Genomic DNA, 15,243 nt, shown 5'->3' with positions numbered 1-15,243 from the left:
CACAACCAAGAACCTTCCCTCTTTCGGGACCAACACTTTCCCTCCCATCCTAAGGCAAGACCCTGACCTAAGGACTTGTAAAAACCAAGCCAAAGCCCAGAGGTATGTAGTTTCTCCAACGCCCCTCCCCCCCAAACTTCCATCCCGTTCTCCCTCCTAACACCTCTGTCCTCCTGCCACCCCTCAGTCCAACCCCTCCCCTCTGTACTTCCCATCCTTACCCTCCCCTCTGCCCACTTTCCTCCTCTCCTTCTCTTTTCCCTTCCTCTCCTCCCATTCTCTGGTTCGCCACCCTCAGGTCTCTTTTCCTTCTAGCCAACTCTGGTCATCTTCCTCCCCATCATCCTACCTCTGCCTCTACTTCCCTTCCCAAACCTCCACTTCAGAAAGGTTCTGATCAGTTTAAGAAAGGATGTATCTAGAGTCTCTGGAGCATGGGGAGAAGGTAGAGAACAGGGAAAGTTAAGGCAGAAATGAATCCTCAGGCAATGTTGCAAATAGTGACAGGCCCTGAATGTAAGGGCCAAGAAATTTGGACTTAATCCTTTAGGCTGAGTCACTGAATGTTTTTAAGCCATGGGATGCCAGTGTTGGGTTTGCATTTTAGAAAGATCTTGATTGGGTCAGGAAGGAAGACTATATCCTTCCAGCAGAAATTAGGCATACCCGCCTCCCCACAGCATCCCAATCTCACCCCAGCACAACATCAATTCATTTGTATTGTCATTGTTGGTTAACCTGTCTCTCTCCCAGACTCAACCAAGTCCAGCTCTTAGCACAATGCCTGAGTAAAATTGTATGATTAGGCTCTTTGTAAAGGTGTAAGTTACATAAATGAATGAAAGAAAGGGGGAATGGATTAATATGCTGGGAATGGCATTGGAGGGGCAAAGTTATTACTCAACCCAGGCTGAAGATGATGAAAACTTGAATAAAATTGGAGGGAAACAAAAGGAGAAAATGCATTTTGGGAATATTTAGAAGATGAGAAATACAGTTCTTGGTGCCTATTTGAAGATGAGTGCTTGGGGAAAAGGAGACAATTAGGATAATTCTCAACATTCTGTTATAATGCCTGTGGGAAGACCCAGTTAGAAATGTCCAGCAGGCGATGGGGTATGAGTGTGAAGTACAAGAGTTGAAAAAGATCTGAACTAGAAATATGGATTTAGGAGTCATCAGCATACAGCCAGAAGTAGTTGAAGCCTTGAACATCAATGACATCATCAAGGGAGGATGTGTGTGGTCCCTAGACAAAACCAGACTATATACAGGGCTCTGACTTATGCATCATTGCATTCTCCTGCACTCTCAGGAGCCAACCTCAACTTTGGCTTGGTATTCCCAGTCTCTGGAATTCCACAGCCAGACTTCCAGGGTCTTAAGGTATGCCAAGGACCCTGCTCTTGGTCTGGCCAAGTGGCTCTGTTTGGGCTCCCTCCTGGGGCATGGTTCTCTGCTACCATCTACTGATGGGATTCTGCCTACTTCAGCCTTTCAGTCTTTAAACTCCAACACCCAAACAACCCACAGCAGCATGCCACATGAGGTCTGGACACATGGGTGAACCTCCTGGCATCATACCCTAAGACTCAGAACTCGTTTTGTTTCCCTCTTGTATCTCAGGTGCCCTGAGAATCTTATCCTAATTCCATAATGTCCTGTGAATCCTAGGCTCTGCCCTGAATGCCTACCCTCCAATCCCAACCTAATGAAGCCTTACACTATTCTACCACTAGATGGAAGCAGACGAGGTCACAGAAGAGTCTCATGCCACCATGGATGCAGAGGATCATCCCTCTTCAAAGGAACCCTCTGCTGAGGACTTACAGGAGGACCCTCTCTCTGAAACCTTCTTGGAGCCTTCCATCTCTGAGACCCCTTTGGAGCCCCATATGTCTGAATCCCCTTTGGTGCCATCTCCTTCCCAGACCCCATTAGAGACCCACACCTCTGAATCCCCTTTGGTGCCACCTCCTTCACAGACCCCATTAGAGATGAACACCTCTGAATCCCCTTTGGTGCCACCCCCTTCACAGACCCCATTAGGGACCCACACCTCTGAAACCCATCTGGAGCCTTCCAACTCTAAGACCTCTTTAGGACACTCCATCTCTGGGATCCCTTTGGAAACCCCTACCTTTGAGAATCCATTGGATAGTCACATCTCAGTGGTCCCAGAGAAACACCTTAGTCTTCATCTCCCATCAGTAGGCCCTGTCTCTGTGTCTTCCTCTGATGCATTGGGGGAGGACCTCTCCTCTGAGTCTTCTTACAATCAGGCCTCCCAGTCAAGGGTGTCCACCCAGGTCTCTGAATCTGAAAGCCCTCCAAAGCACTCCCTTCCAGGTCCTTCAAGCCAGGTCTACATGGACACATCTGCAAAGCAGAAGGAAGAGGCAAGAGAGGATGAGGAGGGAGTGGATGCCAGTGACAACACTGCTCACACAGCGCATCTTGGACACCAGCTGAGCAAGAAGAAGGGGAAGAAAGGAGCTAGCCGTAATTGCTCCTGCCCTTTCCCCTGTCCTCACCACTGTCCACAGTTCTTGACCTGCCCCAGAAGGAGGATACTGAGTTACTCTTGGACATGGCCCCTTCTCTTAGGTTTAGGGCCTCCTCACTTTCCACTAGTTACTCAGACCCTCCCTTCCCAGGTTACACAGTCCGCCCAGTGGTCCCTGCTAAGCAGGCAGAGCTGGTGGCAGTGGCTAAGACAATGCACAGAAAGGAGTTTGATACGCAGGTGAATCATCTTTTCCAATGGGAGAAGAATGCTGCCCTGAATGCCATCCAGACAGGTGAGCACAGGTGGCCTTTCAAAGGCCTGTGACAGGCCCATGGACATCCTCCAATCCAAAAGGATCTGGGAACCTGCCCATTCAACAGATGGCTGCCCCATATGGAAATGGCAATACCACATGCCTGGGATCTGGAAGGGGAACAGGCAGGTGGGCCAAGGAATACCAGGACACAGACAAAAAAGTGAGGGTATTCATATAAAGCCCAGATACGGAGAGGCGACTGAACTAAAACTGTTAAAAACAGAAAGATGACAGGCCCACCCCAGATATAGGGCCCAGACAACCTACACCTAAACAAGACCCTAAGGCAGAGATGACCCTGGACCCTGGAAAGTCTCCAGGAGACTTACTGTTCTGACATGTCAAAGGCCTTAGTCCCTTTGGTGGCACTCCATTAAAAGGCTGCCACTCTTGCATGCCAGGCCCATGCTGGGTAACCAAAAGCTTTGGGTCTCCTCACCAAAGAGGAGAGCCAAGTCCTCTGGCCCTGTGGATTCCAAGTCTCAGCCCACAATTAGTACTCTTGACAGTCCTGTTAGTGCGTGCTGCGTACAGATGAACTGTGTAAGTGCACATGTCTACCTCTGTTACTGACGTCATATCTGTAGGGATTACCTTCAGGAAGAGGGCCACCCTGACCTGCTGCTATAAGGATTCTGGGATTTCTAGATTGAATTCAATAGATGTCACTGGATTTATTTTGGTCTTTCATATCCCTTCCCCTTATGATAGGAATAGAGCGGCCTAAGATATAAAGACAACGAAATAATTCTATATCCTTATCCCTCCTCTGTAATTTACTTTCCCCATTCCCATGCAAGGACCCTCCCCCCTGCCCCCCAGCCAAGGAAGTCACAATGATCTCATTTGTTTCTCAGTTTCAACTCAGACATTGAAATGGCTTTGTTTGCCTAACATCTTCTGTTACACTTATTTTCTTGCAAAGGCAGGGTCTGTTCAGCACCCCCATTTCCCCTCTCAGAACCTCCTATCCGCTCTACCTACTCTCTTCAAGGTCACTGTATTTCCTTTTCTTCTTTGAACTGAACTTCTTCATTTTCCTGTTTAAACAGGCAGTTTTATGCAGAAATTTAAGTGTCATTCACCCTGAACAAAAATATTTGGGGCTGGGCGTGGTGGCTCACGCCTGTAATCCTAGCACTCTGGGAGGCCGAGGCAGGAGGATCGTTTGAGCTCAGGAGTTCAAGACCAGCCTGAGCAAGAGCAAGACCCCATCTCTACTAAATATATATATATATATATATATATACACACACACACACACACATACACACATATATATATATAGAGAGAGAGAGAGAAAGAAATTATCTGGACAACTAAAAATATATATAGAAAAAATTAGCGGGGCGTGGTGGTGCACGCCTGTAGTCCCAGCTACTCGGGAGGCTGAGACAGGAGGATTGCTTGAGCCCAGGAGTTTGAGGTTGCTGTGAGCTAGGCTGACGCCATGGCACTCTAGCCTGGGCAACAGAGTGAAACTCTGTCTCAAAAAAATAAATAAGGCCGGGTGCGGTGGCTCATGCCTGTAATCCTAGCACTCTGGGAGGCCGAGGTGGACGGATCGTTTGAGCTCAGGAGTTCGAGACCAGCCTGAGCAAGAGCGAGACCCCATCTCTACCAAAAATAGAAAGAAATGATCTGGACAGCTAAAATTATATATATATATATAAAAAAAATTAGCCGGGCATGGTGGCGCATGCCTGTAGTCCCAGCTACTCGGGAGGCTGAGGCAGAAGGATTGCTTGAGCCTGGGAGTTTGAGGTTGCTGTGAGCTAGGCTGATGCCATGGCACTCTAGCCTGGGCAACAGAGCGAGACTCTGTCTCAAAATAAATAAATAAATAATATTTGAGATCCCTCCTAATATTGAGAATCTTGAGTCCCTGGAGAGTCAGAAATCCATAACATTGTATGTGATGTGTAGAGGAATATCAAGCATAAGCTTTTCTTTTATTCATTCAACAAACATTTATTGAGCACCAAGTATCTACCGGGCACTGAGCTACCTGTGGAGGCGGTGGTGCTGGTAGGGGTTCAAACACAAAATTCCTCAAATAATTTACACTCTAATGAAAGATGCCAATAAGTAAAAGGACAATTATAATTCACTCTAACAGTTACTATAATCAAGGTCAGCCCAGACTGCTGCATGAAAAAAACAGAAAAAGGGGGCACTGAATCTGGAGTGCTTGAGGAATAATAAGCTTTGGAAAGAATGACTTCTCAGCTGACACCTGTAAGATGAGTAGGAAGAGGTAGCCAATTAAAGAGTGGGGTAAGGTGAGACATGGCAGGGAAAGGCACCACAGGAAACTGTAGCAATGCATTATGCCTAGTGCAGAGAGTGGTGGGGCGAGTAGCCTACTCAGCTCTAGAAGAGTAGAATTGCACAGGCATTTCTGTGCCAAGCTAAAGAGTTGGGATTATATCCTGAAGGCAACTGAAAATCACTAAGAGATTCCAAATAGGACAATCACATGAACAGATTTGTGTTTTTGAAAGATCACCCTGGACCTGGCTTGGTGGCTCATGCCGTAACCCTAGCAGTCTGGGAGGCCGAGGCAGGAGGATCGCTTGAGGTCAGGAGTTCTAGACCAGCCTCAGCAAGAGTGAGACCCCATCTCCTCGTCTCTACTAAAAATAGAAAGAAATTAGCTGGGCAACTAAAATTAGGAAAAAAAAAAATTAGCCAGGCATGGTGGTGCATGCCTGTAGTCCTAGCTACTCTGAAGACTAAGGCAGGAGGATTGCTTGAGCCCAGGAGTTTGAGGTTGTTGTGAGCTAAGCCGACACCACTAGCCCGGGCAACAGAGCAAGATTCTGTCTAAAAAAAAAAAAAGAAAGAACACCCTGGCAATAGGCTAGACCAGAGAAAGACAAGACTGGAGATGGGAAGAATACATTGTGAGGCACTGGGAACAATCCAGGTAAGAAGCGAATGGGTATAGGTGGGGAGAAGTGAACAGAAATACTAAGTTTTACAAGGTAAAACTGACCCTTGGACCACTGGATATGTAGGATAAGCAAGAGAGAAATGCCTAGAATGGTTTCTGACATACATAACTGATTGATGGTGCCATTAAACGAATGCCTAAAACAGTGTAGCTGCTTGGTAAGCATGTGTTGGATGAACAGAGGACAAAGGATGAGAGCCAGGTTTGAAAGGAATAATTGGATGTAATACATGTACTCATGGAACATGCTGGTGAAAGAGTCTAGTAGACAGCTGGCCCTGTGGGTCTGAAGCTCAGGAGAGAGGTCTAGGCTGGAGACATCCTTCCTGTAAAGACAACTGTATGTTGTATGGAGACATTCCATGCATAAAGAGATGTTATCATGCAAATGTGATTATGTGATCATGGAATTAGACTGTGTTGTACATAATTAAAATGGCATCCCAGATAACATCTCTTTCCCCTGCCAGTCCTTGTCCACTCATAACAGGAAGGGAGTTTGGAATCAGGGCAGAGGGTAGAGGGTCCCACACTGGAATCTACTGCCAGATGCCAACTGTCTCTCTTTAAGAGCACTGAAACCTGTAATAGAATCTGAGGAATAGTTGCCAATCTCCCTGTTCAAACTCTAGTCTTCTTCATCTGAATGTTGGGCTCTGATTCCCACACCAGTGCTTAGACTTTACTGCCCCGGCCCTCAAAGCAGGCCTTGATCTATGGGCACTGACCCTGTTCACCTCTGCACATCACCTGCTCCTTTAACAGATCCTGCTACTGCAGACAGAATTCAGAACTCCTCCAGTGGAATCCTGGCTCCCGCCCACCCCCATTGTGACTGCCTGTACGCTGTCCTCTCAACCAGGCCTCCCTGGTGTAATAGGACACTGACACCACAGGCTGTCGGTATCAAGCAGTGAAGCCAAACGCCACATCTGGACAGGATTTAGATCCTGAGAGGCTATGGGTAAGACAAGAAAGCCTAGTCTGAGGCGCAGAATTGTGGATGGTGGCCCTGGCCAGAGTGAAAGACCAGGGGACACCAAATCTTTCTCATCTTTCTTATGGAACATCAGGGTTATGCCTGGAATACTGGATCTCTCTTCCCTCTTGAAGGAACCTGCTCATTCATTTAGTCAGGCAGTCTACATTCTTTCAGCACCTGTTTTATGCCAGGCCCTGTGGTAGGATTAGAGATGTGGATGAAAAGACAGACCCTTCCCTTGAGGAGTTCATAGACTAACGGGAATACAAGTGAACAGTGCATTATAATGCACTGTACGGTGACAGGAACAGGTTTCTGGTGGACGTGACATTTCACCTTTAAGTGGGAATAAGAGTCCTACAGCTGAAGGTCCCACTGCATGGGGACTTAAACAGGATTCTTGGCCAGAAGTTAGGATGCTCTCAGCTCTCATGGAGGATGAGAGAATCTGAATGGGATAGTGCTGTCTGGTTCTCCTCTACATTTACACAGCACCTTGTGGTGAAATTGGCTGTGAAGCCAAACAGTTTCAGACCTCACTGCTGAACCCAGCCTCTTGCTGGTACCTGCTCTCAGGGGTACTTCTTAGCCTCACCTTCCTTCCACGCCTCCCTTCTTGGCCTGGCAACTTGTAATTTTTGGTCTTTACCACCTATGACTTCTGACCTATCCCTTTCTCCTGGTCCTTGGAGAACCTTTGGCAGCACTTCTCAGCTTCATAGAGGGCATTAGCACCAGGAACACAAAAGGGAAGTATGAAGGTACCAACTGGAAAAGTGAGGGAAGCCCTCCTCCTACCTCCTGGCACCGGGTTGCCCAACCTCCTCCTCCTCTTCAGGCACCTTCAATAACCATGCTGCTTAGGAGCCAGTCCCCAGCCTCTTTTGTACACCTGGCCAATCATCTTCCCTGTCCCCTGTGGCGAGGGGAGGAGATAAGAATCCCCATAGCCACAGAGAAATCAGTGAGGCTCATGTTCATCTTTAAACAAGATTTAATCTATAATCTTCCTGCTCAGAAGCTGAAGACCATCTCGGGTCACTCTGACAGGCTGACAGAGATGGAGTGGATCCTGGGTAGGAAGGGAACTGAAGACACTTGTGGGGTAATGAGAAAATCTTGAGGGGAAAAAAGTCTAAAGGGGCAGAGGTGAGGATTTTCAGGTGGAGATGAATACACCCAAGGGGAGAGGTGAGCCCACTCTGCAGGAGATAGGTGAGAACACTTGAGGGGAGCTTAGGATTTTTTCTCTTTTCACTTTTCCTTATTACTCAATCCCTCCACACCTAGGTCTTTACATTGGCTGGCGCTGCCCTCATTACCTATGGAACTGTTTCCGGATTGGGGATGAGTCCAAATGCTTTTGTGGACACTTGTTGAGAGAGCACAAGATTATCTCAGGTAGGGGAGACATGACCAGCCCCTGTCATGTGTGGAGAGATAACTGTACTCTGTCACATCTTGGGATGCATGAGAGAAAGTGTGTGTGCGTATGCGTGTGCACACACACGTCACATGGGGAAAGGGGTTGCCATGGGAAGGCCAGGCCCTGTCAGGTGCTGGTCTCACCCTACCACCCACCCCAATCCCACAGACATATCTGTGCCCTGCAGTGTGAGCCAGTGCCGCTGCCTCATGTTCTGCTTTATCCCGTCACGCCCAGAGGAGGTGGGTGAGTTCTGGCTCAGGAGACGGGCCACCTTCGACCCCAAGGCCTGGAGGGCCCAATGTCGCTGCAAACACAGCCATGAAGAACACGCGGCCACTGGGTCCCATCCCTGCAAGCATCATGGTAACTTCTAGAGGGCAAGGAGCATATTGGGAGGGGCACGAGTGGAGACAGGATACAAATGGTTTGGGGGTAATGATAGGGAGCCGGTAGGAGAGACTTGGGTGTGTGGTTGATGAGGAAGAGATGAGAATGTTGTTGGCCCATGGGGATACCCCAATTTCCTATACTCTTTTTGGCTGCCCTTTTGCCCTAGGTTGTTGCTGCAAATATTTTGAGTCTAATTTTCTCTGTGTGGCCTGTGACCGGCGCTGGGAAGAACATGAGACTTTCTTTGAGACAGGGGAGACCCGGCGGCGAGGAGGAAGGCCTCACGGTGAGGCAGCAACCTGGGATGGGGCCATTCAGGGTCTGTAGTGAGAAGGCCAGGCAGGAAGGCACCTCCATCCTCAACCATCCCCTCCAGGACTACCACACTCCCTTCCCTCACCCCTCCCACCCCCACCCCTCACATCCATGCCTTCACTGGTTTTCACCCCCAGGAGCAGACTATGTGCCTTTTGCAGAGATGCCTGTCCTTGGAGAAGCCATCATCCACAACTCTGACTTCGAGGCCCTGCAGAGGCAGGGGCCCTCTGGCCTTCCCAGCCCCCACCCTAGCCCCCCTGGGCTCCCTGACCCACGCAGCCCCCAGCCTGGCCCTACATCTGACCCCCATACCTGACCCTTTCACTTCTGCTCTTCCCTCCTCCAGGGACAGATACTGTCAACAATTGGCGCAGGTCTGTGTGAGGCTGGCCTATATCAGCAATAAAGGGGAAGTCACTGGAACCTGACATGGCTCTTTATGGGGCAGATAGAGTCTAGCCCAGGGACAGACAGCCTAATACCTTAGAGTCAACGCCTACTGGGGGCAAGAGAGAAGCTGGATCCAGCCATCTGCCTCCATCACACCCACATTCAACCTGCTGGCTTTGATATCAGAAGGAGAGTAGCTTCAAGGAAGCCAAGAAAGGAGGAAGTTTCAAGAAGAATAGAGTGGGAAGTGATGTTAGATGCAGCTGGGACACCAGTAAGACAAAGACTGAAAAGTAGCCATTGGGTTTTGCAATTAGAAGGTCCTTGAGGACTTCAGAGAGTACAGTTTCACCCTGGTACAGGGGGGATAGAAGTCAAACAGCAGCGAGTCTGAAGGAGTCTCTTCAAGAAGCTTGGGTGAAAAGTGCAGGAGAGAAATCAGACAATATCCAGAGGGAGATGTGGAGTTAAGGAAGCACTTTTTTAGGAAGGAAAAGAGGAAGAGGCTGGTAGACAAAAAGACCTTGAAAGATACAGAATAGAGAGGTGAGATGCCTGGTGAGTTTAGATCCCAGAGATGAAGGGAGATGGTGAGATCAAGGCAGAGGTGAAGGGATTTGCTCTGGACAAGAGAAACACTACTTCCTAAGACCACGAGGAAGGCAGAAACGATGGTGCCTTCACTGAGCTTCAGGGAGTGGGATCTTGTTCCCCTCTGATGGCTTTTATATTCCTTTTGAAGTAGGCGATAAGGCCAATTGCTGGTGTGGAATGAGGGGCAAGAGTGGGATGGGGCCATTTGAGGGTCTGTAGTCAGAAGGCCAGGGAGGGAGTAGGGGAGACAGGAAGAGAAAGGTGAAGGTTTGGGAAGGCTAATGTAGGGTGTTGGAGAAAAACCTGATCAGTGGGTAGTTCAGGATTCAGGTACAGTTGAAAGTGAGAACCTAGTTAGAGCAGACAAGTAAAATATTTAGGTTAATACACGAAGGTGTAGGAGAGTATGAGCAGGAAAATAAGGCAAAAGAAGGTATGAACATGTGAAGGCAGTAGACCACACACATAGGGAAAGAAAGTGACGCCAGGAAGCAATAGACAGATTGAAAAAGGGAGCAGTCAAAAAAATAGAAGTCTCTAATGAGGTCCTGCAGCAGATGTAGCGGCAGGGATTGAAGTACAGGAGACAGTGGTCAGAGGCTGCAGAGCATTGCAGCTTTCAGATGAGAACAGCTGCAGGTGATGACAAGTGCTTGGAGTAGAGAAGACTGGGCCAGGGGTCAAAATCAGTGAATATGGGGGAGTGACTAGGAAGGCCACAGATGATTCTTAGGGGAGTTGGAGCTTCTGACACTAACAGGCTAGCCCTAGGCAAGTCACTTTCCCTCTTTGAGCCACAGTTTCTGGATCTGTAAAACAGGAATAACCTCTGTGTCGCCTGCTCTCTATGAAAACCCAAAGAAATAAGCAGCTTCAAAGTGCTTTATGCTCACCTACTCCTCCAGACTGGTTTTCTTCCACTTCCTAGATCCCAGATCCACTTATCTCTTGCCCTCCTCCAGGGCAGCTCTAGGGTCTCCCAGTGTCCCAGAGGCACACAGAGAATTGCAGCCTCTGGGGCACAGCAAAGAGGCCATTCTACATTTCCTACATTTAGGGAGGCCATCTGTCCTTCCAAGGGAAGGAATGCAGCCTGGACTTCTAGGGGAAAATGACAGGATCAAATGTCTGCCCTTAGGAGGAGAAAGAACTTTCTAACAATAATATAGCTATATAAAAGAGATTGTACTATCTCTAGAAGCAAAGATTTCCTCAACACTGGTTATATGCACCATGACAACCATTGACCTATAACTAATTCAACTAATAGTCAACCATAGAGGAAGGGTTACTATGATAAACTCATTCATGGAAATATTATGCAGCCATTACAAAGCATATTTACATAGACTATGTAAAAATATGAAAAATTGATTATAAGTGGAAGAATAATATAATATGAAATATATATTATGAAAGGAAATGAAAGGAAACACCAAATGTTATTCATTCAACAATTATTAAGCACCTATATGTGTCAGGCCATGTGCTGAAAAAAAAAACCCTAAAGATAACAGTGGTAACGTGTTCTATGTGATATTAGACTAAAAGTTACCCAGTGCCTGAATATATCAGCATTTTGAGACACCATGTTTCTTATGTAGAAATATATTCCAGCAGAGCAAACCTGATTCATGGAAAATGCCAGGCACCGAGCTAACTGTATCACACATCTTTTCTGATTAGAAAAAAACATTTGATGCATACTCTTTTGCTTATTAGTAGTGCGGCAAAGACAGGACCTTCCCATCTCTGCCCGTTTACAAAATCGATGCAAAAACCGCAAAACTGTAGTCGATGGAGTGAATATGTTAACAAAAACATAAAATTAAGGCGGAATTGCCCTTAGATAAGTTAAAACCTCTGAAATGTTCAAGGGGCTGAAACTGCCCCTGGGAAGAAAATGCTGGGCATCGATCCCACCAGTTAAAAAAATGACTCTGTCCCAGTTCACCTTTAGCCCAGCCCGGGTAGTTCCTGGAGCCAATGAGCGCCGAATGCCCTCAGAATCCCGCCCTCCTCCTGACCAATGCAGTGAAGGGGTCTAAATGACTTAGTCCTTTGTGCAGCAGGTGACCGAGCCCCGCCCCCTTCCTCCCGGCCCACCAGTTGGGGCCAGACCTGAAGAGGACAAGCCTAGACCCAAAAGCCCCACCCACTCGGGAGCCGCAACCTAAGCCAAGCCAATGTTGGGCATCATATCCAACGAGGAGAAAATCCCACCTCCAATGGAAACTGTTACACTTAGGGGAGCCAATGGGGAAAGAATGTTCACGCTGACTAGAAGAAACCAATGGAGTGGAAAATTGTCCCTGCGTTTTCAGAAGCCAATGGGATAAAAAGATTTCGCCTCTAAAGTGGCGGCGGAGCCAATGGGGGTGGATCGTGCCCAGGAGCGCGCTCCAATGGGACGACAGGACTCGCCCGGCCGCGGGTGGAGCCAATGGCTGCTGCTCACCGGCTGCTTGACTGCCCGCCTCCGTCCCGCCGCAGAGCCAAGTGCTGGCCCGGGCGGGAGGTTCCCGCGGCTCCGGAAAGATGGCGGCAGCCGTGGTGCTGGCCGCCGGGTTGCGCGCGGCGCGCAGGGCCGTGGCGGTCGCGGGGTCGCGGGGGGCGCAGGTGAGAAGTAGCGTGCGGGCAAGGAGGGGGTCTCGCGGACTCTGACGCCCTCCAGGGCTGGGGCCGCATTCCTCCCGGCTCCCGAAAGCGCGCGGGGCCTCAGCCCGAGCGCCCGGCTGTGGCCGCTGCCCCCCCTGCCCAAGCTCCGGGTCTGTTCGGTGAGGTCGAACTGGTGGCTCCGGAGAGCGAACTAGCGATGACCGCCGCCCTGTACAGTCCCGGGCGCGGAGGTCAGGACAGGGTTACCGTAGCAGTTGCTGCCTTCGCCTGCCTGAAGCCCAGCGGGCCTGGCACCTGCTCCAGGCAGCCTCCTCGGTGCCCCCTGCAGGAAGTGAGCTAGTCCTCTACCCCTATCAGACCTTTGGCCTTCTAATGAGTACTAGTGTTAACCTCTCATTCTCCCCTACTTGCCAGAAGCGACTTAGGGATCAGAAAAAAATCATCCCGTCCCTTTCTCCCCCAATGTGACACACTGACGTCGGCCTTCTCCGAGTCCCTGGGAAACTGGGACTTCCCTACCTCCAATTTCCTGGGACTGGGGGAGCTAAGATCATTAGCTGAACTCTTACCTCCATTGATACAAAGGACAAGAGTTAAAATCCACAGTCAGGTCGGATGTGACACTCAGAGGCAGGATCAGCTAGTATCAAACAGAGCAATTGCATTAATACCTAAATAAAACAGTCAAGGCTTAAAGATCAGAAAACACGAAATAAGTGGAAATGTATTAACAAGGTGAGAGTATATGGAGCGTCAAGACATCTTAAGAGATAATGCAGACCATCTATTTTATGAAGCCGAGAGAAGGGGGTTATCTGAGGTATAATTCAGTGCTAAAAAAGGAACTGAGACCTAAATCTCCACAGTCTCATTCTGGATGCTTTCCCTTGAACAGTGCTAGATTTCATATACATGTTAGCAGGAATCAATTGCACTGCTGAATGCTGGGAGTAATATTGCCTGTTATCTAACCATGCGCAGTACCATCTGACCCTACCCTTTGCTGCTTGTGCTCTGAAATTCAGCAACTTTTCCCCTGGGTGGGAACCACAAATAGGTTCTTAGAAGGATAAAGTTAATAATTGTCAGTCCAGCTTTTGCCAGCCCTAACCAAGTACATGGAAGAGGTGTTGCCAATCCCCTCCCTTGGGTATGTGTGACCCACCTTCAGGTCCGAAGAGCTGCAGGTGCGACTGATGGGAATGAAGTGGCCAAGGCCCAGCAGGCAGCTCCTGGGGGAGCAGCCCCAACCATCTTCTCCCGGATCCTAGACAGAAGCCTCCCAGCTGACATTCTATATGAGGACCAACAGGTGGGGTGCCCTTAGGACCCATCCCCTTAGGAATTTCACAGATACCATCCTGCCTGTTGAAGTAACATGGTGGCCTCTGGCTTGTCATTGCTTCCAGTGTCTTGTGTTCCGTGATGTAGCCCCTCAGGCGCCTGTGCACTTCCTGGTCATTCCTAAGAAGCCCATTCCTCGGATTAGCCAGGCTGAAGAAGAAGACCAGCAGGTGGGAAGAACAGGTCCAGAGTTTGGCTGGGAGAAGCTCTAACTCAGCTAGAGGTTTTGCTTCCTATGAATGAAGCCACTTATGTCCCTCCCCTCTCCCTATAGCTTCTAGGACACCTACTCCTTGTGGCCAAGAAGATAGCAAAGGCTGAGGGCCTGGGAGATGGATACCGACTTGGTGAGTGACCCATGGCTCTTGGTCCCTCACCTATGAATTCTAATTCATACTTCTCAGTATGATCTTCATTCTTTAACCTTTGCTGTGATCCTGACCCTCTAACCCCAAGCTCCATTTCAGTGATCAACGATGGGAAGCTGGGTGCACAATCTGTGTATCACCTGCATATTCACGTACTTGGGGGCCGACAACTCCAGTGGCCTCCAGGTTGAACCTACAAACTGACCAAGGATCTCAGACCTGGATGCTTGGATGGGGAAGGGAAAAGGGGACTCCGTGAAGCTAATAAACCTGCTCTTCCTCAATTTTGCATCCCTGTCTTAAATATACAAAGATTTATATCACAAAAAGGAAAGAAATCTGATTCAGGGTTATGATCCCCCTTGAATATGGTCTGAGTGAAAGACCCTCAGGAGGCCCAACCCAGGGTTAAAGGAGCACCTGCTGGCCAGCACTGTGGCTCATACCTATAATCCCAGTGCTTTGGGAGGCCGAGGCAGGAGGACTGCTTGAGGCCAGGAGTTTAACACCAGCCTGGGCAACAAAACCAGACCCTATCTCTGCAAAAAATTTAAAGATTAGCAGGGCCTAGTGGTGCACACCTGTAGTCCCAGCTACTCAGGAGGTTCAGGCAGGAGGATCGCTTGAGCCCAGTAATTCAAGGTTACAGTGAGCTGTGATCCACCAGTGCTCTCCAGCCAGGGTGACAGAGCCAGACCCTGTCTCTAAAAAAAGAAGTAGAAGAAAAAAAAAGAAGCACTTGCCAGCAGATCATTGAGTCCTCATGACAAGTGGTCTAACCTAGGTCAAGCTTCTAGGAAAGTGGGAGTATAAATGAGCCTGAATGAGTAGGAAGAAAGTGAAACTGAGGTCTAAGACCTTCTCAGTCCTGGCCTTATTCAGAGGTCAAACCAGGTTCTAAGGGGGATTGGGAGGAGGGTGGTCCATGAGGGCCTTTTATTAGAGAAGTAATCACACGGAGGGGGAAAGCTGCTACCTTTTCACTACTCCATATGTCTCATCATTTTGCTCTTAAGCTGGCTCATGTC

General features: G+C 48.8%; 2 protein-coding genes across 3 annotated transcripts; both read left to right on the top strand.

Annotated features, from left to right (window-relative positions):
• Positions 1-1,739: 1,739 nt before the first annotated feature.
• Positions 1,740-9,284, top strand: FAM221B (family with sequence similarity 221 member B). The gene is made up of 7 exons (XM_069474417.1): positions 1,740-1,895; positions 2,004-2,472; positions 2,658-2,801; positions 8,054-8,164; positions 8,358-8,555; positions 8,749-8,868; positions 9,247-9,284. The coding sequence occupies exons 1-7, from the start codon at positions 1,740-1,742 to the stop codon at positions 9,282-9,284; spliced, it is 1,236 nt and encodes a 411-aa protein (XP_069330518.1).
• A 3,080-nt stretch (positions 9,285-12,364) lies between these two features.
• HINT2 (histidine triad nucleotide binding protein 2) lies at positions 12,365-14,499 on the top strand. 2 transcript variants are annotated; one of them, XM_069474415.1, is made up of 5 exons: positions 12,365-12,503; positions 13,675-13,815; positions 13,913-14,017; positions 14,122-14,194; positions 14,315-14,499. In XM_069474415.1, exons 1-5 carry the CDS (start codon positions 12,423-12,425, stop codon positions 14,404-14,406), a joined length of 492 nt encoding a protein of 163 aa, XP_069330516.1. In that variant the 5' UTR covers positions 12,365-12,422; the 3' UTR covers positions 14,407-14,499. The 2 variants fall into 2 exon arrangements, with proteins under 2 accessions (XP_069330516.1, XP_069330517.1); XM_069474416.1 differs by having other exon boundaries at positions 12,379-12,503; positions 14,304-14,360.
• The last annotated feature ends 744 nt before the right edge of the window (positions 14,500-15,243 follow it).

Source organism: Eulemur rufifrons, chromosome 7 (assembly GCF_041146395.1).
Source record: "Eulemur rufifrons isolate Redbay chromosome 7, OSU_ERuf_1, whole genome shotgun sequence".
NCBI classification, from domain to species: domain Eukaryota; kingdom Metazoa; phylum Chordata; class Mammalia; order Primates; family Lemuridae; genus Eulemur; species Eulemur rufifrons.
The sequence above is the reverse complement of the archived record's forward strand: the minus strand, read 5'-3'. Positions and strand labels throughout refer to the sequence as shown.

Excerpts from the sequence above, each read along its gene's own strand:
- FAM221B (XM_069474417.1), top strand. The coding sequence starts at position 1,740 with ATGGAAGCAGACGAGGTCACAGAAGAGTCTCATGCCACCATGGATGCA. Across the intron at positions 2,473-2,657 it reads GCATCTTGGACACCAGCTGA|GTTACACAGTCCGCCCAGTG; the intron begins GCAAGAAGAAGG and ends CTCCCTTCCCAG. Across the intron at positions 8,165-8,357 it reads AGAGCACAAGATTATCTCAG|ACATATCTGTGCCCTGCAGT; the intron begins GTAGGGGAGACA and ends CCAATCCCACAG.
- HINT2 (XM_069474415.1), top strand. The coding sequence starts at position 12,423 with ATGGCGGCAGCCGTGGTGCTGGCCGCCGGGTTGCGCGCGGCGCGCAGG. Across the intron at positions 12,504-13,674 it reads CGGGGTCGCGGGGGGCGCAG|GTCCGAAGAGCTGCAGGTGC; the intron begins GTGAGAAGTAGC and ends ACCCACCTTCAG. Across the intron at positions 14,195-14,314 it reads GGGAGATGGATACCGACTTG|TGATCAACGATGGGAAGCTG; the intron begins GTGAGTGACCCA and ends GCTCCATTTCAG.